Source organism: Monocercomonoides exilis (assembly GCF_001643675.1).
Source record: "Monocercomonoides exilis strain PA203 chromosome Unknown scaffold12-1864167, whole genome shotgun sequence".
Lineage (NCBI taxonomy): Eukaryota > Preaxostyla > Oxymonadida > Polymastigidae > Monocercomonoides > Monocercomonoides exilis.
This window is the reverse complement of record NW_027150557.1, coordinates 1,024,756-1,049,619: the sequence shown is the minus strand read 5'-3', so window position 1 is coordinate 1,049,619 and position 24,864 is coordinate 1,024,756. Positions and strand designations below refer to the sequence as shown.

General features: G+C 38.3%; 6 protein-coding genes across 6 annotated transcripts; 3 read left to right on the top strand and 3 right to left on the bottom strand.

Moving 5' to 3' along the window:
• The first annotated feature begins 68 nt into the window (after positions 1 to 68).
• Positions 69 to 4,614, top strand: MONOS_5837 (uncharacterized protein). Its single transcript, XM_067876019.1, has one exon. The coding sequence runs from the start codon at positions 362 to 364 to the stop codon at positions 4,382 to 4,384; it is 4,023 nt and encodes a 1,340-aa protein (XP_067731240.1). The 5' UTR covers positions 69 to 361; the 3' UTR covers positions 4,385 to 4,614.
• A 17-nt stretch (positions 4,615 to 4,631) lies between these two features.
• Positions 4,632 to 9,467, bottom strand: MONOS_5838 (uncharacterized protein; the record flags this gene model as incomplete). Its single annotated transcript, XM_067876020.1, has 2 exons — positions 4,632 to 7,789; positions 8,003 to 9,467. 2 exons carry the CDS (start codon positions 9,465 to 9,467, stop codon positions 4,632 to 4,634), a joined length of 4,623 nt encoding a protein of 1,540 aa, XP_067731239.1.
• Positions 9,468 to 9,720: 253 nt separating this feature from the next.
• Positions 9,721 to 12,632, top strand: MONOS_5839 (putative AMY-1-associating protein expressed in testis 1). Its single transcript, XM_067876021.1, has 8 exons — positions 9,721 to 9,794; positions 9,879 to 9,966; positions 10,040 to 10,114; positions 10,160 to 10,779; positions 10,933 to 11,724; positions 11,912 to 11,988; positions 12,165 to 12,246; positions 12,377 to 12,632. The coding sequence occupies exons 1-8, from the start codon at positions 9,737 to 9,739 to the stop codon at positions 12,481 to 12,483; spliced, it is 1,899 nt and encodes a 632-aa protein (XP_067731238.1). The 5' UTR covers positions 9,721 to 9,736; the 3' UTR covers positions 12,484 to 12,632.
• On the bottom strand, positions 12,561 to 14,649 carry MONOS_5840 (uncharacterized protein). The gene is made up of 4 exons (XM_067876023.1): positions 14,628 to 14,649; positions 14,261 to 14,555; positions 12,946 to 14,205; positions 12,561 to 12,831 (listed from the first exon to the last, which is right to left on the bottom strand). Exons 1-4 carry the CDS (start codon positions 14,630 to 14,632, stop codon positions 12,721 to 12,723), a joined length of 1,671 nt encoding a protein of 556 aa, XP_067731237.1. The 5' UTR covers positions 14,633 to 14,649; the 3' UTR covers positions 12,561 to 12,720.
• A 1,120-nt stretch (positions 14,650 to 15,769) lies between these two features.
• Positions 15,770 to 16,024, bottom strand: MONOS_5841 (uncharacterized protein; the record flags this gene model as incomplete). The annotated part of the gene is made up of 1 exon (XM_067876024.1): positions 15,770 to 16,024. One exon carries the CDS (start codon positions 16,022 to 16,024, stop codon positions 15,770 to 15,772), a length of 255 nt encoding a protein of 84 aa, XP_067731236.1.
• Positions 16,025 to 23,093: 7,069 nt separating this feature from the next.
• Positions 23,094 to 24,785, top strand: MONOS_5842 (uncharacterized protein; the record flags this gene model as incomplete). Its single annotated transcript, XM_067876025.1, has 5 exons — positions 23,094 to 23,109; positions 23,161 to 23,207; positions 23,274 to 23,564; positions 23,651 to 23,926; positions 24,045 to 24,785. The coding sequence occupies 5 exons, from the start codon at positions 23,094 to 23,096 to the stop codon at positions 24,783 to 24,785; spliced, it is 1,371 nt and encodes a 456-aa protein (XP_067731235.1).
• Positions 24,786 to 24,864: the final 79 nt, after the last annotated feature.

Here is a 24,864-nt window from a genome sequence, read left to right as displayed (position 1 = left end):
AATTCAAGGATCAAACTGTTACCCATATGCTATAAAAACATGACCCATCACAGTTTATTGTCAACATTTTTTTTTGTTAAAAGTTGGAATTTATTGGAAAAATGTATGAAAATTAAACAAAAAAAATATAAAGAAAATGACGAATTTTTTGAAGTTGATTTTTTTGTTTCGTTTGTTTTTTATTAACTTTTAGAGGTTATTGAACATAATTTGCATGTTCTTAAATTTATTATTTTAAAAGCTATTTTTTTATTTTGGTAAATGGGTCTTTAATAACTTATATATATATATTAATCTTTGATTTGATTTCATTTTTGTTTCTTTTGAATAAAAGTTGAATTGTCTGTTTTCTTGATTTGCCATGAATCAAAAAACCCCTACACTTCATATTACGACAATACAAGCTCCACAAAGGCAGATTTCTCCACAATCTTCTCGAATGCCTTTGCCACCATCTCCAAGAAGGTCATCATCTTCTCATCAATCCGTCAGACCCGAGTCAAAGCCTTCCACCCCTCGTAACACAACGCCTACAAAATCTCTTCGTCCATCTTCAACTCCTCGGACTCCATCAAGCGTTAGGCCAATTTCACCTTCTTTATCAAAACCAAGTACACCTCCAAGCTCAAGTCGGACACAAAAACAAACGGTGTTTTATTCCACTTCAAAGCCAATAACTGTACCGAAAATTCAGCCAGTTACACTATCATCATCACAAACTACAAATAGACCTATTAGATTACCCCCACTAAATGTGTCCAAACAACCCACAACGAAGTCCGGGGCTCCCCATTTATCATCTCTCGATCAACCTCTTCGCGCATCCACTTCACGTCTTCCATCACCATCACGTACACACACTTCACGGCCTACATTATCGCGCAGGGCATCATCATCGTCGTCGACACGCCCATCGAGCCCGTCGCACACTTCATCGAATGCGGACAGCCAGAAACCTTTGGCCAAAGCCGATCTCGACGAGCAGGACGAGAGATTCTTCTCGATTGAGACCGTTCCGCTGTCATCGTCTATGGACGAAAGCCGCCTGCAGAAGGCTCAGCTCCGCCAGGGAAGCGGCCGCTGGCGTGCAGAAGGCTTGTCAGAGCTGTTCCCAGAGCAGTCGAGTCTTCACAGCCACGTGCCGATCCCGCAGGTGAGCGCGCTTGAGATGCTGATGCCGACTCATTCGACATACAGCGTCGACCCAGCCGTTCAGAGCATCATTCGCTACAAACGCCCGACTGCTTCGTCAGAACCAGGCGACTTCGAGCTATCTGCTCAGGAGTCTGACGGTGATACAAGCACAGATTTCGGCAGAGGCGTCCAGACGAGGCAAAACGGGAACATGATGGAGATTGTGATTGACAGCCGGAGCCTTCTTGGAATGGAAGGGCAGAGCGCTGCTGAGCAGCTGGCACTGAAGCACCACATCCGCCCTCTTTCATCGACGTTGTCATCCACCGCCACACTCTCTTCTACTCAATCACGTGACGGCGTGTTCCTCACACAGGTGCTGCGTAATCGCTCACGAGACTCTATGCATTCTTCTTCTTCTTCTTCTTCGCTTGATGGGCTAATCACTCCAACAACAACAACACCGTCAAGCCCGTCAGCAATGCAGGATCCGCTTGAAATATCTCGTCCATCCAGCAGCAGAAGCAGTGGTAGTAGTAGTGGTAGCGATGGAGACGTGAGTGGGAATACAGAAGACGAGTACCCCACTGACCCTCTCTTGACTCCTCCCCTTACCGCTGACGATGTTGCGCTGGAGGCGTTTGCCGAGGGAAGCGAAGTGGCTGCGCTGCAGAGCGAGATTGAGGCTATCCAGCAGGAGCAGAAAGAAGCAAGGGACGCTCTTTCCGAGTTCATTTCGTCGCTTCAGAGCAAGACGATCGACGGAGAGGCGCTGGTGGACTTTCCCGAAGGGCTGGACGAGACGATTGCAGAGTGTGCTGAGGCGCGGGTGATCGACAGCCGGCTGCTGGAGCTGATGCATCCGAAGCTGTTTGCGGGAAAGGAAGGGAAGAAAGCAGCACAGGCGATCGCAGAGATCAACCAGATGGACAAAGAGCTGGGGGTGCTGATGAGGGCAGAGGCGGTGCTGAGTGCGCGGGTGAAGGCGCTGCAGAGAGAGAGGGAGGAGAAAGAGGAGGAAGAAAGGAAGGAGAAAGAGTGGAGGCAGAAGGCAAGCATTGAAGCGGGGAAGAGGGGGCTGAGCGGGGAAGAGGCGGTTGTGGCGGTGATGATGGAGCTGATGGATGCAGAAGCCGAACGAGAGCAGGCAAAGCAGATGAGACAGATGAAGCAGACAGGGCGGATGGGGCAGATGGGAATGAGCCAAAGAGGAAGAGAGTTGGATCTTGGATCAACGAGAAGCACAGTCGCATCGAATGTTAGTACTTCCAGTAATGTTTCGAAGGCTTCTTCTGCTTCTTCTGCTTCTTCTTCGTCTTCTTCTTCTGCCTTGTCATCTCGGTCTCAGCGGAGCACGCAACCGCGCCAGTCATTCGCCTCTCTCTCTTCTTTTGCTCTTGCTAACCAGACAAACCAGCCTGTACCATCTGCTCCAAACGCTGCAAAGCCTTCATCATCATCATCTTCTTCTTCCACCTCTTCTATTGCATCTGCCACTGCCATGCGTCTGCAACGAGGATATGGCGGGTTCTCATACATCGAGAGGAACATCAAGCTTGGCTCAGCTGCGTTGCACAAGAGGCTGAAGCCGAAGGAAGAGGAAAGGGTGGATGCGCTGATGAAGGAGAACGAAGATGATTTGTATGACTTGGAGGCGTACTACGGGGCGATGGGGTATCAGCAGGAGAAGGAGAGGGAAGAGGAGAAGAGGGAAGGAGGAGGAGGAGGAGGAGGAGGAGAAGGAGGAAGAGTGAATGAGGAAGAAAAAGAAAAAGAAAAAGAAAAAGAAAAAGGAGAAGGAGAAGAGAAAGATGGACAGAATGCGACAGAAGAGAGATATTCAAAGGAAGAAGAAGAAGAAGACAAAGAAAACGAATCGAAAGACCAAGAAAACGAAGAGATTGGCGATGTATCAGAAGATGAGTCCGATGAACTAGATTATGTGGATATTCCAGTAGACACAGACGATGAAGAGCTGCAAAGAAAGCTTTTGGAGCTGTACGAAAAGAAAGAAAGGAAGAAAGAGAAAGAGCGAGAAAGAATGCTGAAAGCAGAGCTTAAGAAGCAGAAATCACTTCAAGCAAGTCCAAATGGAAGCAGCGGAGACGCCAACCCGCTCCTCACTATGCGTCCTCCTCCTCTTCTGCCTGTTCTTCTGCCTCGTCCAGACACAGATAGAGCTTCTTTGGCTTCTGCTGCCTCTCAGTCAACAAGAGAATCAACAGCGACTCTTCCATCGTCAGCATCGGCACTGCAGCACAGCAGAGCAATAACACAGCCACCTCTGTCGGGGAGAGCTTCAATCTCTGCTTTTTCTTCTTATACTTCTTCTTCTTCCTCTTCCTCCTCCTCCTCTTCTTCTTCTGGTTCTGTATTCCATCCCCGTATGAAGCCAGGGATCGCATACCAGCCAACCACAGCTGATCTGCGCAAGCTGGTTGAGATTGACATGCGGCTGAGCGAGATTGAGAAGGAGCTGCCTGTCAACACACAGATCAAAGGAGAAACTGCCTCGCTCGCTTCCACTTTAACCTCAGCTGCTTTGGTGAATGCTCAAAATGGAGAAGAACCTCCGCTTTCACCGCCTTCCGTGTCGCTGGTATCAAAAGAGCAGCCTTCGTATCACTCGTATTGGAGTGCTGCTGTTGCTTCGGTTCCTGCTACTCCTTCATCATCGTCATCGTCATCCTCCTCCTCCTCCTCTTCTTCTTCCTCTTCCTCTAAAAAATCCCTCAAATCCACCTCAACCGCAGCAACCACAGCAACTGATGCCACGCTCATCACGGTGGAGACTGCCAAAAGCGCCGCAAACGAGTATTTGCGAAAGGAAAGAGAGAAAAAAAGAGAGAAAGCGGAGCTGAAGCAACTTGAGGAGGAGCTGAAGACGATCCACGAGAAGGACAAAGAGGAAGAAGCAGGGTTTGCTGGGGAAGGGAAGACGATTCTGTCGATTTTGAGCAAAATTGGGAAGAGCGAGGAAGATCCGCTGCTGAGGGAGGACTATTGGAAGGAAACGCTTCCGGAGGAGCTGAGGGATACGGTGGGAGAAGAAGAGGAAGGAGAAGGAGAAGGAGAAGGGGGGAAGAGAAAAGGGAGGTGGTGGGAGAAGAAGGAAGAGGAGAAGAAAGTTGGAGAAGAAGAAAAAGAAGAAAAAGAAGAGAAGGAGGGAGAAGAGGAGAAAGAAGAAGATGATTCTCAAACTGGCGAACAAGACGAGGAAAAAGAAGATGATATCCAATTAGATGGATGATGCAAGCAAAGGGCATTGTATTTTATTGAGCATTTCGTTATTCTGTCTTTCATTCATATGATATTTAAATGTGTTTTAAAGATTTTTTTACATTTCACATAGATTTTATTTTGCAACCATCGCCTTTTTTTAATTTTTTAATTTTTTGTTCTCATTTTCATCTCACACACTGAAAATTAAAAAAAAAAATGAAAATAAAATAAAGTTAACTGAAAAACAAATAAATAAAAGCATTCTTTTTTTTCCTCTATAAAACACAATCTGAGAGAGATGAGTCAACAGCGGAGGAGATGAAGTGCAGATTCGACTCGAGAAGCGGGTGCTCTGGAACAACTTGCATTCTCACGAGTTCTGCTCTTCTGCTGATCAACTCTTTCAATTGACTGAGAAGCGATGCATTCTTCACAGAAACACGGCAGAGAAGATACACCCTTCGGCACAGGCAGCTCAAATAGAGTGTTGTGGAGAAAGCAGCTGTTGCTATCAACCTATCATCTTCATTCTTAAGTGAAGAGTCAATTCTTCCTTTTTCTGCAGTCACTTTGGTTGCTTTAGAGAGTAAAGTTGTCAATGAAGTGAACAAAGATCGCAGGAGAAGGGTCTGAAGCCAAAGTGTTTGAGCTATCTGTGAAAAACGAGGAATGACAATCGAAGCAGAAGAAGCAGAAGAAGCAGAAGCAGAAGAAATCGAAGAGGAAGAAGCAGATTGACCAGATGCATCAGACGGAGGAGTCACAATTCGCAGAAGAAGACGAGCGACTGATTCAACAACTGTAAAGTTGAGCTCATATGGACTGTCCAGTGAAGATGTTGCTGACACATCAGGCTGCTGAAGCGATGATGATGAATGAGAGCTTTTCATTAGAAGTAGCAACAAGGGGATAAGAAAAGCTATTCCGCTGTTGCTGAAGAACTCCTCCAGCACAAGTGTCGTTGAGCAGTTATCCAAACACTCTCCAATCAGATAGAGTGCATACAGGCACGTCTGCGCTGCCAGTTCCTGTGGGCAATGCAGCGGAGACAGCCGGCAGAGCGCGAGAGAAGATAAAAGACAGAGCGACCACGTGTTCTGATCCTCAGTTGTGGGGGTGGTGTCTGCAGATGGGCGGAAGGGGCTTTTGTGCCGCACAGGTGGAGAGGTTGAGACTGAGAGTGAGCGCGAACGGCTGGTGTTGCTTGCAGAAGCAGGCGAATTGAAAGACTTGTCTTCATCAGCATTCACTTTTTCTGATGTTGGGTATTCTTCTGTTTTTCTGCGCCCAGAAGGAGTTGAAGGAACAGGTGTGATGGATGTGACTGTTCCGCTTCTGGCAGAAGGCGAAGGGTTGTTGTTCTTTGCGATGTGAAGCAGGACCGAAACCAGCCGCGAGCCAAACGAGGGAGCGCTTTCGTCGTCTGTTTTGATGCCGTTCAGTGTGGTTAGAGGAAACGTCGGAGGGTCAGGTGACTCAGGATGTGCGAGGTCATACTGCAGAAGCGCCAAAAGCAGCTGCAAAAACGTGTGCTGTGACTGGTTTGTTGCGAAAGGAAGGGAGTCCAATGAGGAGCTCAGGGAAGAGAAGGAGTCGTGAAGTGCAGAAAGAGACAGGCCATCGCTCGATGCAGCCAAATACCCGATCATTGGCAAGATGGTGTTGAGAGTGACGACGTGGTGCGGCTCACAGACAATTGGAGTGGCAGAAGGAATGACAGGAGGTTCAACAGGTGGCTGATGGGAGGAAAGAATTGGAGATGAAAGACGCATTTTGGCGTTTAAGGGACTATTTTGAGGGTTCCTTTGAGGAGATTCAGATTTTTGAGTCTGCTCTGGTGTTGATGTTTCTGTTGCTTTGTTCATTTCTTTCTCTATTTCCTTCTCCGGATGCACATCCAAGTTCTCATTCTTGTTTGAAGAAGGCTCTTCCTCGTGATGATGCTGCGATGTTTTCACAGAAGAATCAGCCATTTGCTGTTTGGGATGCCTTTCTTTCGCAGACGAGCGCTTCTTCTCTTCCCAATTCATCGACACAACAGAATGCGATGGTGAAGGCGGAGGTGATGGCATCGCGGTTGGCAAGATCGACGGCAGAGGAGAAGGCTCAGGTGCTGTTTGCAATGAGCTCACAGACTGACGAAGAGTGTCTGGCTGAGCGAATTTACGCTTTTGAGAGAAAGGAGGTGTCAGTACTGGAGAAAGTCCAGTGTCTTCGGGTTTCGCTTCAATAAAGGTTGGACCATCTGTTATGGATTTGCGATCTTCAGATTCATTTTTATTGAACGAATCTTGTTTTGTTTGATTGCCTTCGTCTTTTAATTCATCGCCTTTTGCAGATTCTTCAAGCTCTTTTTGTTTCTGCTTTATTCCATCTTCTTTGCTTTCTGATAATTTTTCATCATCTTTTGCTTCTCCGTCCTTAACTTCATCATCCAAAGAGCTTCTATCACTTTTGGCTGAACCTTTTCTCAATGAATTTTTATTAGATGCTTCTGAGTCTTTTGATTCTTCTGATTCTTCTGATTCAGATGATTCAGATGATGTTGATGATAAAGAGAGCGGACTATCTTTTTCAGACGATGGAGAACGAGATGATGAAACATGTTCTTTTTTATCCTTCTTTTTGGACTTGCTTCTGTGATGATTAGGAGTTGAATCTTTTTTTGTTGTTTTGCCTTCGTTCTCAATTTCTTTTTCTTTTGTCTTTTCTTTTCGCTCTTTCTTTTCCTTTTCCTTTTCTCTGCCTTTCTCTTTCTCTTTCTCTTTCTTTTCCTTTTTATCTTTGTCTTTGTCGTTTCCTTTCTCAACATTCTTTTTAATTGATTTCTTCTTCTCTTCTTTTTGTTCATCATGTTCACTCTTTGACTTATGCTCCTTTGATCTTTCTTTCTTTTCTTTTGCCTTTTTCGTTCGTTTATCATGTCTTTCTTCTTTCTCCTTCTCCTTCTCCTTCTCCTTCTCTTTTCCTTCATGATGCGTTTTGCTTTTCGAATTCCTTTTATGTTTTGAAGATGCTAACTTGTTCTCTTCCTCTGCTGCCAATGGGATGTGATATCTCACAAAGTCTGTCAGTGAGAAATAAGGTGAAGCAGGAGATGGCTGAGAATGAAAAGCAAGTGAATGCAACGGTGAAATGGGAACAGCAGTGAGCGGGTCAGCAAAATATGGAGTGTGTGCTATGGAAAGGGTTGGGGCGAGCTGGGCAGAGTTTGCAAAGAGATATGGATTGTAGAGCATTGCAGAGGAAGAAGAGGAAGAAGAAGCAGAAGAAGAAGAGATGGGAAGAGGGTCGAGTGGCTGGGTGAGATGGGCCGTTTGGATAGAAGGTGTTGAGATGTGGTGGCCAAACGGCAGAAGATAAGAAGAATCTGTTTGTGGAGACAGGGAAGAAGAGAGTTGCGAAGGAGGAGAAAGAAGCTGGTGTTGTCCCTCTGAAGGAGGAATTACAGATGAATTGCTGAGAACAGATGGTGGAGAACGAAGAGGAGGAGAATGAAGGGGAGGAGGAGGAGGAGGAGGAGGAGGAGGAGGAGGAGGAGGAGGAGGAGGAGGAGGAGGGAGAGGGCTCGTGCGCTTCAATGGTGAATTTTGTGAAATGGGTGAATGAGTGTGTGGTTGGTCAGTTTGTGGAGGCGTTATTGAACTAGTTTTATTTTGTAAAGGAGATGTTTTTGGAGTAACATTAACAGCATCATCATCAGAAGCGTGCTTGGAAGAAGGAGGACTCGAAGTGGATGCTGCAATGAATGTGGAAGAGACTGACGTGAGTGCAGGCGCACGGAGCGTTGTTGACTGAGCTGATGATTCAGCATGCGGTTCTTGTTGCTTCTTTGGCGTCTTTGCTGAATGAGAAGGGCTCACTTCCAAAACAGACTGTTCTTTGCTATTATGGCTGCTTTCACACAAAGTTGGTGAGCTTTTAAAAGATTCCTCTAATTTCTTTTGTTCGCCTTCTTCAGAAGAATCATGAATGCAAGTCTCTGGAATATACTCATCCAAACCCAGCCGTTTCAAAAGCTCTTCAATCGTCTCATTCTCGTTGGCTTCCTCTTTGTTCTCAGTTTTCGCAGCAGGTGAACTCTTTTCTTGCTGATCTTTTGCGGGTTCTGATTTGACTTTTTCGACAGGATCAGATTCAGAATATTCGTTATCTTGTTTTGGAGCTTCGCTTTTAATCGTTTTAACTTCTTCTTGTGGAGAATTGCTCTCCGATTCTTGTTGATGCTCTTCGTTTTCCTTGTTCGACTGCTGTTTTTCTTTTTCGGCTGCTTCGCGTGTCATTCGTGCGAGGATTACTTTGTGTCTTTTTTGAAGCATTTCATTTTCTTTTTTCAGTTGCTGCTTTTCTTCTTCATTTGCTTTACGCTCTTTTGTGCGTTCCTCTTTCATCCTCTGAAGGACAACGCTCAATGACGATGCTCGCGATTGTGCCATTTTCAGTTTTTGTGATAGCTCTTCGTTTCTTTTCTTTTCTTCTTCAAATTTTTGGTTTGCATCATTCAGAGCATGCTTATATTTATATATTTCTTCACGTTGAGTTGCAATTCTCTTTTTTAACTTGATATTCTCTTCATTTAAAGCTTTAACTTTAACTTCTAGCGGTTGAGTTGCTTTTGTGATTTCTTCGTTAAGCCGTGCATCAGCTTGTTGAATTGTATCTTCCACTGTCTTTTGATAAATTTCCTCTTTTTCAATTCGATGACGCTCAATTGCACCCTGAAGCCTTCTTTTTGTTTCTTGTAGCTCTTGTTCTTTGGTTTTCAGAGCAGAATTTAGAAATAATATCTCATCCTGAGCAATTTTTATAATTTGATCATGATCCAATTCGTGATCGCTTTCATCGTTCGAATTTGCTTCGTCCTGCTCATTCCCTTGAAAGCGCTTAATACCAATCGTATTTGTTTTCAATGTGTCAACTTTTTTCTGTGTTTCGCTTTTTGTTACATTTTTATTGGATAAATAATCATTTGATTTTTGTTTATTCTCTTTCTTCTGGCTTAGTGACGACATTTCAGCTGAAGGACTTTTCGAGTTGATTATTCGAGTATGCTGAAAATGCTCAGGTGAACTTTGTGACGAGTGTTCGGCTGAATTCATTTTTGTTGACATAAACTAAATAATCAAAATTTTGAGCTGTATTGAATAAAATAACGAATGCGCATTGACTACAAAAAAATAAAATGTTCAAACGCTTTAAGCTGCTTTGCGAGTGTTCTTTTTATATGGTTGTATTTTAATTTGTTTATATTTGATAATATTAATAAAGGTATTTGTGTATTGATTTTTAATAAATAAAAAACCTTAATGATACTCATCAATGATATTAGAAATCAAATTTTTTGTTTTTAGCCCATAACTTGTCTAAGTTCGTTGAAAAAATGTTTCGACGCTCGGCTCAGCAAGGAACTACAACTCATACGTTGACACTTCCAAATGGTAGCTTATTCATTTTTTTGATTGTTAAGTTCTTTTTGACTTTTAATTTGTTTGGTCCAATTTTTTATCTATTAATAATCAAAGGGAATCAACGAGCTAATCGTCGAAATATTCAACAAAATTTATTTAGGCATCCACACTTGACATTCGGGGGTGGACTTATACAGCAAGGGTTTACATTTTCTTTTCTCAAACTTATTAAATGAAAATTTTCAATAAATGTTTATACGTTTGCATAATAACAGTGAAATAGATACAGTTGTCAGAGCTGATGGAACAACTGTTAAAACTCGAGAAATGGCAATTCAAACAGATTATAGGTTTGGTTATTTTGTTTGCTCTCGTTGGTCATTTCTTTGTTTTAGAGATTCTGAGGCCCAGACCGATCCATACACTCCTCCATCCATAATTCCACCCGGCCAACCGGATCCAGATATAGTTGCGCTTATTTCATTTACTTACGGGCATGGACTTCCTGCTGGAGCTTTCGAAGTTGCTCAAATTGAAAAAGCTCAAGAAAGACGCGAAAAAGAAGCAAGACTTCCAACAGGATCAGATCCTCGTGCTTTTAAGGCACGCGTTAAACATTTTGCGCAATGCGATTTAGACGATTGGATGGAAAGAGAAGAGGAAGTTAAAGCAGCTCATGAAAGGAGGATTAATGCGCTGAGAACTGCATTAGCATCTCGAGAACAAGCTCGGGAGAATGTGATGAAAGAAAGACTTATGAAAATAAAAGAAGAAAAAGAAGCTACAAAAGATGTTTCTGTACATACAATTGAAAGAGAAAGAGTTAAAAATCTGAGGCATTTCGCAATCGAAGCACGAGAACCTGAAGGAAGACAAAGAAAGAAGAGGGATCGAGTTGAGGAATATCACAATTTTGAATCAAAAGTGTATGCTCCTCTGCCGCGCGATGGACTTGTCGGTGAAAGAGCAGTTGCTCGCGTAACTGTTCGGAATGTGTACAATGAAACATTCGAAGGTCTGCTTTCTGATTATAAAATTGAACAATTCAAAAAAAAATAATAATAATTTGATTTTATCTTTGAATTTCTAACAAATTTTATTTATACACAAATGTGCCTTTTTTTTTTTATAAATCTATTTCTTTTCATTCTTTTTTTTAATACAACAGGTCTTGAAATTCTCGAGCGAGATCTTCCTCTTTCTGTTCTCACTCGCCCTGTCCGTTTGCCATCAAAGCCCAAGCCAAAGACAATGGCTGAGCGGCAGCAGCTGAAAATAGACGGACACATTCGCGAGATGGAGGCAGCGTTGCGAGCCCAGAAGCGACCTGGCACAGCTGCCTCAACAGGATCGGTTGAAAGAGAAGGCGAAAAGAAGAAGAAGACGAAGCATATTCCTGTGCGTCCACCGACACCAACAGTCGAAATGGAAGGCGAAGGAGGAGAAGGCGCTGCGACAGACGACGAAAGATATGGAGCTGCGCTGTTGCTGCAGCGCTTGCTGAGAGGAAGGGCCGTGCAGACGATGATGCTGGAAGGCAAGATGAAGCGTGCTGACTTGATCCGCGAGCTCCGTCTTGAAGAAGACCTAAGGCAGAGGAAAGAGCAGGCTGAGTTCGACATGGCTGGCCTGGACGAGGATGCTAAAGCTGAGTTGGCTGAGGCACAAGAAAAGGCTGCCAGGGCGATTGTCAGTGGCGCAGTTGGAGAGGTTATTGGTGCTACGCTGGACACGCTGTCTGCAGAGCTGGTGAGAGTGAGGGAGGAGAGGCGTGTGGCAGCGATGGTGCAGCTGGCAGAGAGAAGCAGAAGACTGAGAGAGGCGGCAGAGAGCGGGCGCAGACAGGAGGAGGAAGAGAAGAGAGCGAGAGAAGACGAGAGAATGAGACAGGTGATGCACACACAGCACAGAACAGTGGACGCGTTCTTGGAGTCGATTATTGCAGACTCGTGCGATGCTGGTTTGTATTTGGTGAGAATTGCTGATTTTTAAAGAGAATGTTCTTGCATTATTGCGAATTTTTTTTCAATTATTTGTGACTTATTTTAATTTATGATTTCTTTTTCTTTTTCTTTTTTGATTAACATATTTTCTTCAATTTTGGAATATCTTTTTATTTTATCATCTAATCATTTTTCTCTTTTCAGCTGCAAAGAAGAACGCTGTTATGGAAGCTCGTGTATTGGCTGGCAGATTGGGAGATGTGTTGTACCAAGTCGAACAGGTCTCATTTTTTAATCTTTCTTCATTTAACTCATTATTCTTTTGCAAAATTATAATTGCTCATTTGCTTTTCCTCTTTCTTTTCTCTCTTTCTCACTCTGTTTCTTTCTTTTCTTTTCTTTCTTTATTTTTTCCCACCCTTAAATGAAAACCTTTTTGTTGATTTGTAACTTTCAGAGAGATCCGGAAAAAGTGGTGAAAGATCTGGTCACTTCATTCCTCTTCCCAGAAGTCGAACATGGTCTTCTTCGCGAGCAAGGTTAGAAATTCTTCTTCTTCCATTTTCATCTTATTTCCTTTAACTGAAATAATTGCATCAATCACTGTTTAAAACAATCTTTTTTTTAACATTCAAATCTTATTATGTCATATTTTGTGTACTTCTTTAGTGAAACGAGACCAGCGCAGATTCATCGAAACAGCACGACAGCAGATGAAATCGGCCATTGCATCCACAGCCGCGTCTCTTGCAGGAGAAGAAGAGGCACATTCTTAGTCTCTTTCTCAATTTTCATGTCTTTCTATCAATTTTTATTTCTTCAAAACAGATTTTCGACTCATTTCGCTGTTTAATTTTATTTTTATTAGCTTTTTACAGTTTTTTTCACTCATGAAAAGATGAAGTGCAACCACTAACAATTATAATAAGAACAAATGTTAGACAATAAGATGTATGAAGATGAAAGAAGCGAGAAAGACAGAAGCACTCAGTGTGTTTTCATCAGAGTCCAGATCAATATTCCCAAGGCGTTTCCACAGAATCGATGTGGCCGCTGACTTGTGCTCGGCTAATCTTCTTGAGAGAGGTGCATTTCACAGTGACTCCTTCTTCTGTGCACCGACACTAAAGAATCGAGGAAAAGATTTGCAAGGATGATGGATAAAAAAATAATATCATACACGCAAAAAAAATGAAATCGTGAAGAGAAAGAAAAATAAAATATTACAAAATACATACAATAAAAGCAATTCTATTTGGAATGTTACTGAATACAACTGGCTGTGGCTTCCCGTTCTTTGTCCATCCAATACGTCGCGTTTCCATGTCGACCTCAACACCAATGGTGTCACCTTTGCCATACGCTGCATTTCCCTTCAGACGTCGCTTCTTTTGCACACAATCTCCCTGACCAGACTGATAGACACAGCCATACGCTTTCATTCCAACATTGTCATTGGCCGTGAGGATGTCTTCGGAACGTGACGTGTCTGACTGTGAGAGTGTGAGCGAATGTGCAGGCGAAGCATCGGGCGAAGCTGATGCAGAAAGCGAGCTTTCACTCAGAGACGAGTCAGCATCTGAAGAAGGTGTGGAAGACGAAGACATTGAAGGCATTGAGTGAGCCAATGAAGGAGATGCTTCAGAGGTTGGTATCACAGCAGCATCGACAATCCCAATGGCACACTGCAGCACAACCGATTCTTCATTGTCCTGCGTAATTTTCCATTCACAGACCCACACACCGCCAGAGATGATCTCGCTGGCAAGATCTTCGTCTCTCTCTTCGGGTGTTAATGCAAGGTCTCCAGTGAGGAGTCCATTGGTGTGGCTGTCGAGCGTTTGGAACGGGAACACAGGCAAGTACAGCACACATGGATTGAATGCCTTCCACACTGCGCTTCTCCCGTTCGAGCTGACTTTGACGCTTTGAGGTAACAAGCTCACCAGGCGAGCAGTTTTTATCTGCACCTCAACAGATTTTTGAAGTGCTTCTTTGATTGAAGCAATTCTGTTATGCCTTTCTGTTATTTTTCGTCTGGCTTCTTCCTCTTCACGCCGTTTCGCTTCCAAAATAGCTCGCTCTGCAGCAAGTTCTTCTTCTGTCTTCACTCGAAGTCGTTCTTCTTCTTCTTCCCTTCTTCTCCTCTCTTCTTCAGCAATTCTCATCTCCTCTTCAACTTTAGCTCTTTCTTTTGCCATTTCTTCTTCAATTTTCTTTCTTTCAGCCTGTTCGATTGCTTTTATTCGCATTTCTTCTGCTTCTCTTTCTCCGCGTATCAATCCTACTAATATTTGAACATAGGTTGCATTCTCTCTTACAGCTTTTTCAAGTTTGTCGATTCGAGAATTTAAAGATTCTTCCATCAATGCAAGTTGATGCTGCATGGATTCAATTGGAAGCGACGCAGTCTCATTCACAATTGCGGGAATCTCCTTTCGTAATTGCTGAGTGTCGAAAGCAACTCCTGCTATGTTCTTTTGTAACGCTAATGTACACTATAAATATAAAAGATCAATTTCAGAACAATACTTTTAAAAACATATATCAAACTTCTCCTAGATTAATAATTCCCTTATGGAGATCTTGTTCCTTTCGAAGCGATTCAATAAAGTAAGTATCTTGTTCAAGTGCTGACCACATTTCATCTGCTATCTTTGAAGACAATTCTTGAGAAAAATTACATTTAGACATAACTTCATTACTAAATTCTTCTTTTTTGCCTTTTGCGAAATAATCTCTTCTTAAATCTGCAGTGGTTATAGGAAAATGCTTAAGCTTTATTGTGTCATCGGTGCTTAAAAAACTCAAATTAGCTCGATTATCATTCCACCATTTTAGCTCAGTGCTATAATTTCCATTAAATATATTCATTCATTTTAAATATTTATTTGCATATAAACGCATAAATAAACCAAACTTCATTTTAACCAATTTATTATGGCCAGAAAGATCGTTTTTCTCTTTTCAGAAAATTTTTGTTGTTCATGCAATTTAAATTTCGCCAACATAGTTTAAAGAAACAGGATCAAAACTAATTTTTCTTTTACACGAGTTTAAGCAATTGTTTCACACATGCATCAATCTTGAAAATTGACTTATGACTTTCTCCGGACTCATTTACAAAAAATAACACAAAAATTTTTATATTTGGTAATAATATCATCTGGAGTAAAAATCAAGCAAAAGCTCAAGTAAATTATTTGTTTATTTTAATTTCGATGATGATTTTTATCTTTAATCACTAAATAATCATTTGGATCGTAATGCAAATTTAGAAAAAAAAGAAAGAAAAGAATAAATGAAACGATACATTTTTATGAAAATATCGGAAATGCAATTTATTGAGTTTGAAAATATTTGTTTAATCCATTTCAAGGAAGCTCTATCATATATCCTTTTTGGTATCAGAAAGCATCACATAATTTTGTTGCCTCAATCATTTTCGGAAAATGGTCTAACAATTGTTTATTTCTTTCAGAAATTTCAATTTATAATGGAATTGATTATGATTTGCTGATGATAAGCGTTGTTTCATATACCATTGGTGCCAAAACCGGGACCTTTCGCGAAATCCGGAACTTTTTATGAAACTGAACATTGATAATATTTTTCATTTTATGAAATTTTTTATTTGAAATTCTCCTTTGTTTACCAATGAATTTAAAAAGCCATTGCATGTTTGTTATCAAACGGTTTCAAAACTGATGAAATGATAGGAAAATCATTCAACGATTGAGGAAAACCTAATAAATTGTTTTTTCACACATAAAACATTTCTAAACAACAATTATGATTCTGCCAACAGATAATTGAATTAGTGATGAATCTCTTTTCATTTCATTATACTTCTTTTTGTTTTTGCATTTTCTTTTTCAAGAAGCAGTTTTCACGAGCCTTCTTATTTTTTTAAATGATTATTGGAGATAGGCATCTTGTCATCATGCCAACATATCTCACCCTTGAAGCTGTCAAACGTTTTGCTTTCGCCCAAATTTTGGTGATTGATTCTTTTAATTCATCTACTTCTAATGCATCCATATCATCTTGTAGAATGTCCAGCTATCTTCGTTTTTCTGATTTCTTCATATCAAAAATTGAATCTTCTTCCTTCACAATTGTCACTTTTTCTTTTTTCATCACGTTCAAGTTTTCATCCTCTTCATTCTTTGAACCTGTTGCATCTTCCAATTGCTTCTTTATTTGTGCAACACGGTTGCATAAAACATCCAGCTCTCTTTGTAAGTCATTTGTGTCTTTAAGGCAACTTGGTTGTGTTATTGCAGATTTTTCATCAAAATTCGTTTTTTTATCCATTTTCTTTGTCGGTGAAAATTTTCCGAACAATTCTGATTGAAGATCCGTAGATGACTTGATAACTTTCTTCCCTCCAGAGATTTGTTTTGCAGATCCACAAACTCGTGATAGAACTTCAGTTGCTGTTATAGGCCAAACACCTGTTTTCAAAAAAGCAATTCTAATTGTGGAAGGCTGAACTGTTGCTGCTGTTATATCTCATAGAACTCGAGAAAAGGAAAACCTGTATGTTCGCAACGAAAATGGATGTGGTGTATGAAGCAAGTTGTTTTGCACAAATTAAAACATGGAAGAAATGCAACTGTAACAAGGTTGTGGAAATGAGTAATATTCTGAGGGAAATACTCAATAATTATATGGGAATTTTTTGCAGCTGTAATAACTTCAGGGCAGAAATGCGTAACATGATGATCCATCAGAATTAATGCTCTCCTCAAGCGAGTTGGCTTCACTTTCTCTTTGATATGAATCAGCCAATCATTGATAAAAATCGTCGTTAATAAATCGTTTGTGATCCATCCGGAGCTTGCGTAAAGATATTTGATGGAAAATGAAGGAAAATTCGAAAACTCGTCAGGGATCGACCTGTTTGGCCAGAGCAAATAATGATTCAAACATGAGCCATCAGCACACACACAGAAACACATTGTTGCATTCGAGACCTTTTGTGGAGCTGGAGGTGAAGGAGGAAGTTGATCCTTCAGGCAAACAAAAAGTTTTGACGCTTCTTGTCCAAATCGAACAGAAGTTTCGTCAAAATTGAAAATGGCTGATCCAACGATATTATACTTTTTATCCAAGTCAGCCAAATCAGCAAACCATGTTCTAATGGATTCTGGTGATTGTGCAATAATCTTTGCAGCTTCCAACGGTTTCGCGACAGCAGTGTGAATGATTTCGCTTCTTTTCAACAATTTGTAAGCATATTTCTAATCAAAGGTTACCTCTTTGTTTGCGCTCTCCATTCTTTTTTGCTTCAACTCAACGCACTGAAATAAAGAAAATAAATAAAATTTCAAACAATAAAATAGAAATACCATTGATTGGACATCTGAAACTCCCACTATTTCATGTTCAGATAATTTCGATAAAACCTGATTATCTATTATTTCCGATTCTGAATCAGAAATCGCAAGTTTCACACTGATCCTTCCAACAATTCGCCCTTTATTTTCTGCTTTTTTTGCACGGAACCAAGATGATTAAGAAATTAATTGCGCTTTCGTAGCTTCTCTGCATGAAATTGGAATTTCTTTCTTTGCTTCAAAAAGTTTTTGCGATCTAGATTTAATTTTTCTATAACAAGATTTTGTAATAACTTTTTGCAACTTGCAAATATTTGTTTGAGTTTTTTCCATAACGCATTATGGAATTGATCGAAGCAATAAAAAATCCGTTTTGAAAAAACACAAAGTGAAATCAAGAAAAATCATATGAAATATTATTTCTTTTTTGTTTTATCACTGTGTGTTTTTGTTTCGTCAAAAATTTCTTTGATGTTTCTGAAATATCAGGAAATTTTATGACGTTTTTCATGGAGATATTATATCAATACAAGAAAATGGTGTGTATGTAATTTCATTTATCCTTCGAGTATTTTTTATTTGAATTTGTATTATGTTTTTTTTGAAAGTGGAAAAAGGTATTGATTGCGATTATTTTTTATTTCTGGATTGCGAATGGTTCAGGGTTTCGCGAAAGGTCCCGGTTTTGGCACCAATGGTATTCAGTAACATATAATAAAATTATTGGGATCCTAAAGCAGAACGGACATTCCTAAAATTTGAAGAAGAAATGCTCCGGTGAAACTAATGATGCAATCTTCAAATCCTTCTTCCTATTGTACTTTATATAACTTCTTCTTAATAATCTTCAGTTTTGCCCAATCTGTTTTCTTATTCACACTTTTGTTTAGACTTTCTAAAAGTTTCCAAAAGACAACAAAACAACAGTGTATTTCAAAAAGGTCAAACGTTGGATGCAAAAGTTCCTTTAAAAAAAAATCAACAGCTCCACTTTCTAAAAATCCTTCTGCGTTTTCGTTTTTTGGGTGGGAAAAATAATGGAAAAATTCAAAATAGTATCCAATTATTATCTTTCCATTGTAACCCTGAGCAGCTCTGCACAACCTAACAATGCTTCTTATTATTTTCACATAGTCGCTATTTGAAATGCTACAAATAGAACAACAATCTTTTAATGTCTTGTTTCATCTCAAAATAAACGATTTTTCTTTCTTTCTAAATATTTTCTCTTTGCTTTTACTCAATTCAACGAATCTCTCCAGCTCTTCTAATACTCGCATTGCTTCTTCTACAAAATGCAGATCATTCACAATCACATTTTTAACTTCAGAGCTTCTCCAACATCTGTTTGCAAGAAAATACCAAATCGATTGATAAGCAAGATATGTGAAATCGTAATGCTCCTGATGATACTTGACGATATCAACAACCTCCTTCAAGAACAATTTTTCGCAAACAGTCTTTTTTAACACATTATTCAAAATCTGAATAAAGATAATGAAATGACAATTTACAAACGTGATTCTCGCAAATATTACTCAATGCCAATAATGCTTCTTCAACTTCACTTTGTGCATCCGAATTTTTCATTTTCTTTAAAACAACTTTCAGAAGGAAACTAACACAGACTTCATGTAAATCGTTGGGAGGCAATTGACAAGTTCTGTAAACTCCAAACGTTCGAAACTTCACACATAGATCAATTAGCATCTTTTCATTTTTTCGTTCTTTCTTCTTCTCATCTTCAATGATCATCTTCTCAAATCTTTTTTTCAACGAAGACATACAAAAACCAAAAATAAACTTTTCTTTTTGCACTTTCCAACACCCAAATCTCTTCAGCAAACAAAAAGAATTTTCGAGCGATAATATATTTTCTTCGATCATTGTTTCAATTTCCTCAAAGATTTCTTTTGAAAAAATAGCCTTAAATTCTTTGCCATTTATTTCAGGAAGAAAACTGAATACTTTTTCAAATTTTTGTTTCTGCTCATCAACTGTGCAAATCTTCAGTTCCTGGAGCATTTCTTATAATATGTCTCAATTTTTTTGAAAAGTTCCTTTTGTTTAATTTTCAGGTCAAAATGGAAAATGAATATTTTCATCAAAATTTCATTCCAACTCTCAAAAATTCACTGGCATGGAAGCAAATGTTTATTAATGCAATTATTTCCATAATGGTGAATTTTTGAGAGTTGGAATGAAATTTTGATGAAAATATTCATTTTCCATTTTGACCTGAAAATTAAACAAAAGGAACTTTTCAAAAAAATTGAGACATATCATGAATGAAATATATTTTATTTGAAGACTCACATAAAGTTCATACTTTAAAAAGCAAATGCTGCCAAATTATAACAGGGATAATCAGTTAATTAGCAACCATTATATATTTGATTTTTTGATTGAAGAATGGACACAATAAATGAGGCAATTTTTCAAAAATATAAAAGCAAATAATTAACAATGCTCTGTTTAAATACCATTCATTATGTTGAAATGATTCCAAACAATCCTCAATCAAACTTTTATTCTCAACAATTGTTTAAAAAAGTCATGTAAAACAGTGTAGATAACAACCAATTTCAATAAAAATAAACATTTATATTGTATGAAAAGTATTAACATAATTCATAAACATTAAAAGGTTTTTTTTTGGTATCTGTCAGTGCGTGAAAAGTGAAGAAGAAATGAATGGAAAAGAACAAGATTTGAAGCAGGACAAAAATATTTTTATAAATACAAAACAGAAACGCTATTGCAAACGAATGCCAAACCTTATGAAAATCTTGATTAAAAAGAAAGACACTATCGGTGGAAAAAGCGGTCGTTGGTGGGAAAAGCGGTAGTTCTAGTAGTTTGAAAAGAAGAGTCTTTTGGAAAAAAACATTTCAATTAAAAAGAATAAGAACATTCACACCTGAGAAAGTTCAACGAGATATATTATTTATTTATCTTTTGGTTATAAGACAGAAAAGTTCTCTGAACCTTCGTAATTTAAACAGCAGTTTGTTCAAACTGCTATTATCAATAATACTTCATCGAATTGAATAATCAGAAGAAATAACTTGAATATAATGTGATTTATTCTGGAATAGCTGTTTGTAAACAAATTTTGATCTTTTTAAATAAAACTTTATCAAAAAAGTTTTTGATCGAATGAATAATAATGGACGCCACAAAAAAAATCACTCCAAACATTCTTCATCGTTTGATGGCTACATCCGACTTCCGAAAATATTTATCTCCATCACAAAAGTTCTTCGAAATAAAAAAGAAATATGATGCAACGTGGAAAACTGCTGTGGGATCCAAAGCTATTTCAAACGGTGTATGGGAAAGAGGAATAGCGGCGATGAAAGCAAATCGGGAAGTGTGGAAAATTGGCCGCCCATCAATAATTACAAGTGAACAACTGGAAAGAGTTGAAAAACAAGTCATCGCACTGCTGTCCGAACAAAAAATTATCAGAGTGAAGTACATTCAATCGATGGTTTTGCGAATTGATCTTTTTATTTTTTTGATAGCTTTGTTTTTTTAGATCCAGGAAGTTTGAAATACAAGTTGTGAAAGGGACAAAGAAAGGAAAAAAGTCAATTCGAAATAGGCCTTTGATCTCATAAAAAGAAGCTCAATATTAAAGGCATGCATTTCCAGGCCTATTGAAATTGCAAAAATCCGTACGCAATCACCAGAAACAATTCGTGAATGGTTCCAAAAGTTGTCTTCCATTATAACAACGAACAACATTGATTCGACATAAATATACAACTTTGATGAATCTTCTGTTCGTATTGGAGAAGGAACATAAAAGCTTATTGTTTGCCTCAAAAACCAAACGCCGCCTTCTCCTCCCGCATAACAAAAAACCGAAAATGCGACTTTATGTGTTTGCATTTGTGCTGACGGGTCTCATCTTCCATATATATAAATATACACACGAAAAAAGATTCCACAAGAGTTTTCTTTTTTATCATCTTCAAATATATTTTATATTGGTTCTTCATTAGGTTGGATAAATTCGGAAACATTTCGATTTATCATGATTCAGAAATGGATTCCGCTGATAGCGAATAAACTGAAAATGTCTAATCAAAGGAAGCTCTGTTATTATTGGACAATCACCGTACTCATTTTGATTCGGAGGTTATTTCGTTTGCTAATCATAACAATATCATCATCGAAACCTTTCCTCAGAATATGACACACCTTTAACAGCCGTGTGACAATTGCGTGTTCTCAAGATTTATACTTGTTCTTCAAAATTCATTTGTTAGACCTACAAATTTAACGACTTCTTCTTTCCGAAGAGCTTTGGCAGATGTGTTGCCAGAAGCTTTGTCTGCTGCAAGTTCTCCGTCTGTTATAAAATCTGCATTTTTAAACACTGGAGTTCATCCTGTTGCTGCTGCTCCTGTGCTATCCAAAGAATGCGGCACAGCTTTGTCGTCAAAAACATCATCTTCTTCAAATTTGTCCGCAACAGATCTAAAGAAAAGCGTTTTTGGAGTTTTTTCTCCAAAATAAAAACGACAATTAAAAGAAAAAAGTCAACAAATACCTGCGATTGAGATTAAGGAAACGGAAATAACACACGAAAAAGCAATTGCAAACGAGGAAAAAGGAGTAGAAGAAGAAGCTGAGCAAAACGAAAACAAAGGTTCGGAGATAATGAAGAAAAGAAAAATAAGACATCGAAAAAAAAGAATTGCTGATAATTAAGTTTACGGAAACAAAATCAATTGCATTCACGAAGAGGAGTGAACATTAACTTTTGATCAGAAAACAAAGTTAAGAACAAGAAAAAGGAGAAAAATTGAAGATGAATCCGATTCAGATATTGAAACCACAACAATTTGAATGTATCAATTTTTATTTTGAAGTTGATTCAAATGAAGATATTTATTTTTCTGAACTGCGTTACTCTTATTTTTCCAATTCACATTTCTTTTTTATATAAAAACAGGCTGTTGATGATAAAGTTTAAGACCTTTTTTTCATTTATTTATTCATATTTCTGTTCGACAAGCAATAATTATCAAAATTCAAAATGCTTCAGTCCATATCAAAAGAATAACAGGGTAGAAAAATTGCATTATTTCAGTTCCTCCAACTACCGCTTTTCCCACAAACGACCGCTTTTTCCACCGATGGTATTTCATAATATGTCTCTTTTTTTTTGAAAAGTTCCTTTTGTTTGATTTTCAGGTAAAAATGGAAACTGAATATTTTCATCAAAATTTCATTCCAACTCTCAAAAATTCACTGGCATGGAAGCAAATGTTTATTAATGCAATTATTTCCATAATGGTGAATTTTTGAGAGTTGGAATGAAATTTTGATGAAAATATTCATTTTCCATTTTGACCTGAAAATTAAACAAAAGGAACTTTTCAAAAAATTTTAGACATGTGGTTTTTGAAGTCTATAGATAAACAAATAACTACAATTTCAGCACAGAGATTTATTTCTTAAGATGTTGTTTTTCTGAAAATTCATTAAATGTGAATCACAAATTTCATATTCAAGTTTTTATTTTTTATTTCATCTTTTTACAAATATTTTCGAAAACTAACTATCCATAAAAGAAGAGAACAGGAAAAAAAGAGCCAAAAACAAAAAAAATAAAAGTTTATCACCAAAATTTACATTATCAGCCTCAAAAAAACAAACTTGAAGTATTTTCAAAATTACAAAAATTTGCAATAAAGATAAATCCACTTATTCATTTTTCATTGAATGAGCAATAATATATATAAAAATGAAAAATAAGAAAAATAAATATTTCAGCACGCATCGGAAATGATCTTTTTCTAATAAAAGGCAAATTAAGAACTATGAAAAGTAATTATTTTCTGTTGTCCAAATCAAATTTTTTGCTAACAATTCAAATTAAAGCATTAATTATATGTTCAATAAAATTATTTTTGATTTTCAAAACATATGACAAGTGACAAACATTAAAATTTTTTTCTAAAAATTTTTAAAATTGATCAAATCCAGTAATAAATATTAATTCCATTTGAAAATTGTTTTTGCTTCAAATGGCAAAACAAAAAGGTTTGAAATGATAATAAAATGTACAACATGCTATTTATCATTTATTAAAAGGGAAATCAGTTGATAGGCTTTCTCCAGAGTACAATGTCGCATTACAGGTATTTGATTGTATTTTTTTTTATGTTAGTAATTTGTCATCGAAAAATGATACTTTATCTATTTAGATTGAAGCATGGAAGAAGGCAGTAACATTGCAATTTGATGAAGAACTAAAACAGCAACAAACTATCATTTTGACAAAATATATGAAAATGTGGGCACCTGAAAAGAAAACAAAAGAAGAAGAATTGAATCGACTAACTTCAGAGGTGGATGCAAAAATTGAATTAACTTCGAAAAATCAGTTAGCATTGGATGTTCTTCAAAAAAAGGAACAAGAACTTATTCATCTTACTGAAAAAGAAAAAGCGGCAGGAGTTCTTGAGTCGCAAGCTAAGCTGAGGGACTTACAAATTGTGTGCCTTATATGATTTTTTTTAAATAGAAACTTATACTTTCTTTTCGCTGTTTGTTTTGAATTATAAAATTTTTAAAATTTAAGAAACAAGAAGAAAAACGAGCACAAATTGAACGAAAAAAGAATCCAATACAACAAGACATAGAAAGAATTCATCGTAAAATCACTGAGCAAGAACAATATTTAAAATATTTTGAATCTAATAGGGAAAGTTATCTTTCAGCGCAAAAGGCTAATTTTGTTGCCGAAACTCAACAAAGAGAAAAATTACTACAATCTGCATTAGATGCAAGGAACAAAGCAGAAGAACAGTTAAAGCTTATTCTTTCTTCCATAGACAAAGAAAAAGAAGCGCATCAGGTCTGGCTTGTAAAAAATTTATATCAAAGAAAAAATAATTCATTTCACTTCATTAAAAAAATTTATACTTTATTTTTTATTAACGTACACATTTTTTTTCTTTTCAACTCAAACATAGAAACGTTTGCAACAAGAATTAGAAGCAGAAGAATTACGATTGAAACGAATTCGAGAATCCATTGAGAAAGCCTCTGGTTCTCAACTTTCACAGCATTCTTCTTCATCTCAATCTTCACCACAAATTCTCCGTCCAGAAACTCCTCTTTCTCCCCCCACCATCCCTGGTTCTCCTGATGATCGGGGTTCTCGCTCTTCACTTCAAGCGAAACTGCGACACGATCACGTCACATCGGAAAACGAGACTCAAACTTCATTTTATCGCTTTCCATCCTCTGACAATTCACAACCTTCGCTGTCTCGGCACTCTTCCCGTTCTTCACTTCATTCACTTCATCCGCCTTCAAACTCTGCCACACCCACACCCACACCTTCATCAATCAAGCAATCACAGCAATCATCTATTCCTCCAGATCATCAACAGAGCGCTCAATCACACACTTCATTGAATAATCCGACCCCAGCCGCTTTTAATTCACCATCTTCTTTACCGCCTCTTGTGTTTCCAGACGGTTATGCGCCTTTTATCAGCCTTATTGGAAGGAGAATAGCAAGGCCGCAAGTAATTCCCCAAGAAGCAGATCTGAAAGAAGAAAGAGCCAGAGTCAGCAGAGAAATTGAAGTGCTGATGGGAACAGGGGCTTACAGCAGGGAAGACACGCTTATAAAAGAACTGATGATCCGCAGGGACTATTATGATGCACTGCTTAACGAACGTCCTTCGGCGAGTGATGAATTATAATTGCTTTTTTCAGCATCTTGTAACATGTGTTAGTCAGATTTTGTTGTTTTAATCGAATTTAATGATTTTCTTTCGTTCT

What these genes read in the sequence shown, in the direction of transcription:
- MONOS_5837 (XM_067876019.1), top strand. Translation starts at nt 362, where the DNA reads ATGAATCAAAAAACCCCTACACTTCATATTACGACAATACAAGCTCCA.
- MONOS_5839 (XM_067876021.1), top strand. Translation starts at nt 9,737, where the DNA reads ATGTTTCGACGCTCGGCTCAGCAAGGAACTACAACTCATACGTTGACA. An exon ending in GTACAATGAAACATTCGAAG is followed by an intron (nt 10,780 to 10,932) that starts GTCTGCTTTCTG and finishes TTAATACAACAG; the next exon opens with GTCTTGAAATTCTCGAGCGA. An exon ending in TGGTCTTCTTCGCGAGCAAG is followed by an intron (nt 12,247 to 12,376) that starts GTTAGAAATTCT and finishes GTACTTCTTTAG; the next exon opens with TGAAACGAGACCAGCGCAGA.
- MONOS_5840 (XM_067876023.1), bottom strand. An exon ending in GAATTATTAATCTAGGAGAA is followed by an intron (nt 14,206 to 14,260) that starts GTTTGATATATG and finishes TTATATTTATAG; the next exon opens with TGTACATTAGCGTTACAAAA. An exon ending in CAAATAGAATTGCTTTTATT is followed by an intron (nt 12,832 to 12,945) that starts GTATGTATTTTG and finishes TCGATTCTTTAG; the next exon opens with TGTCGGTGCACAGAAGAAGG.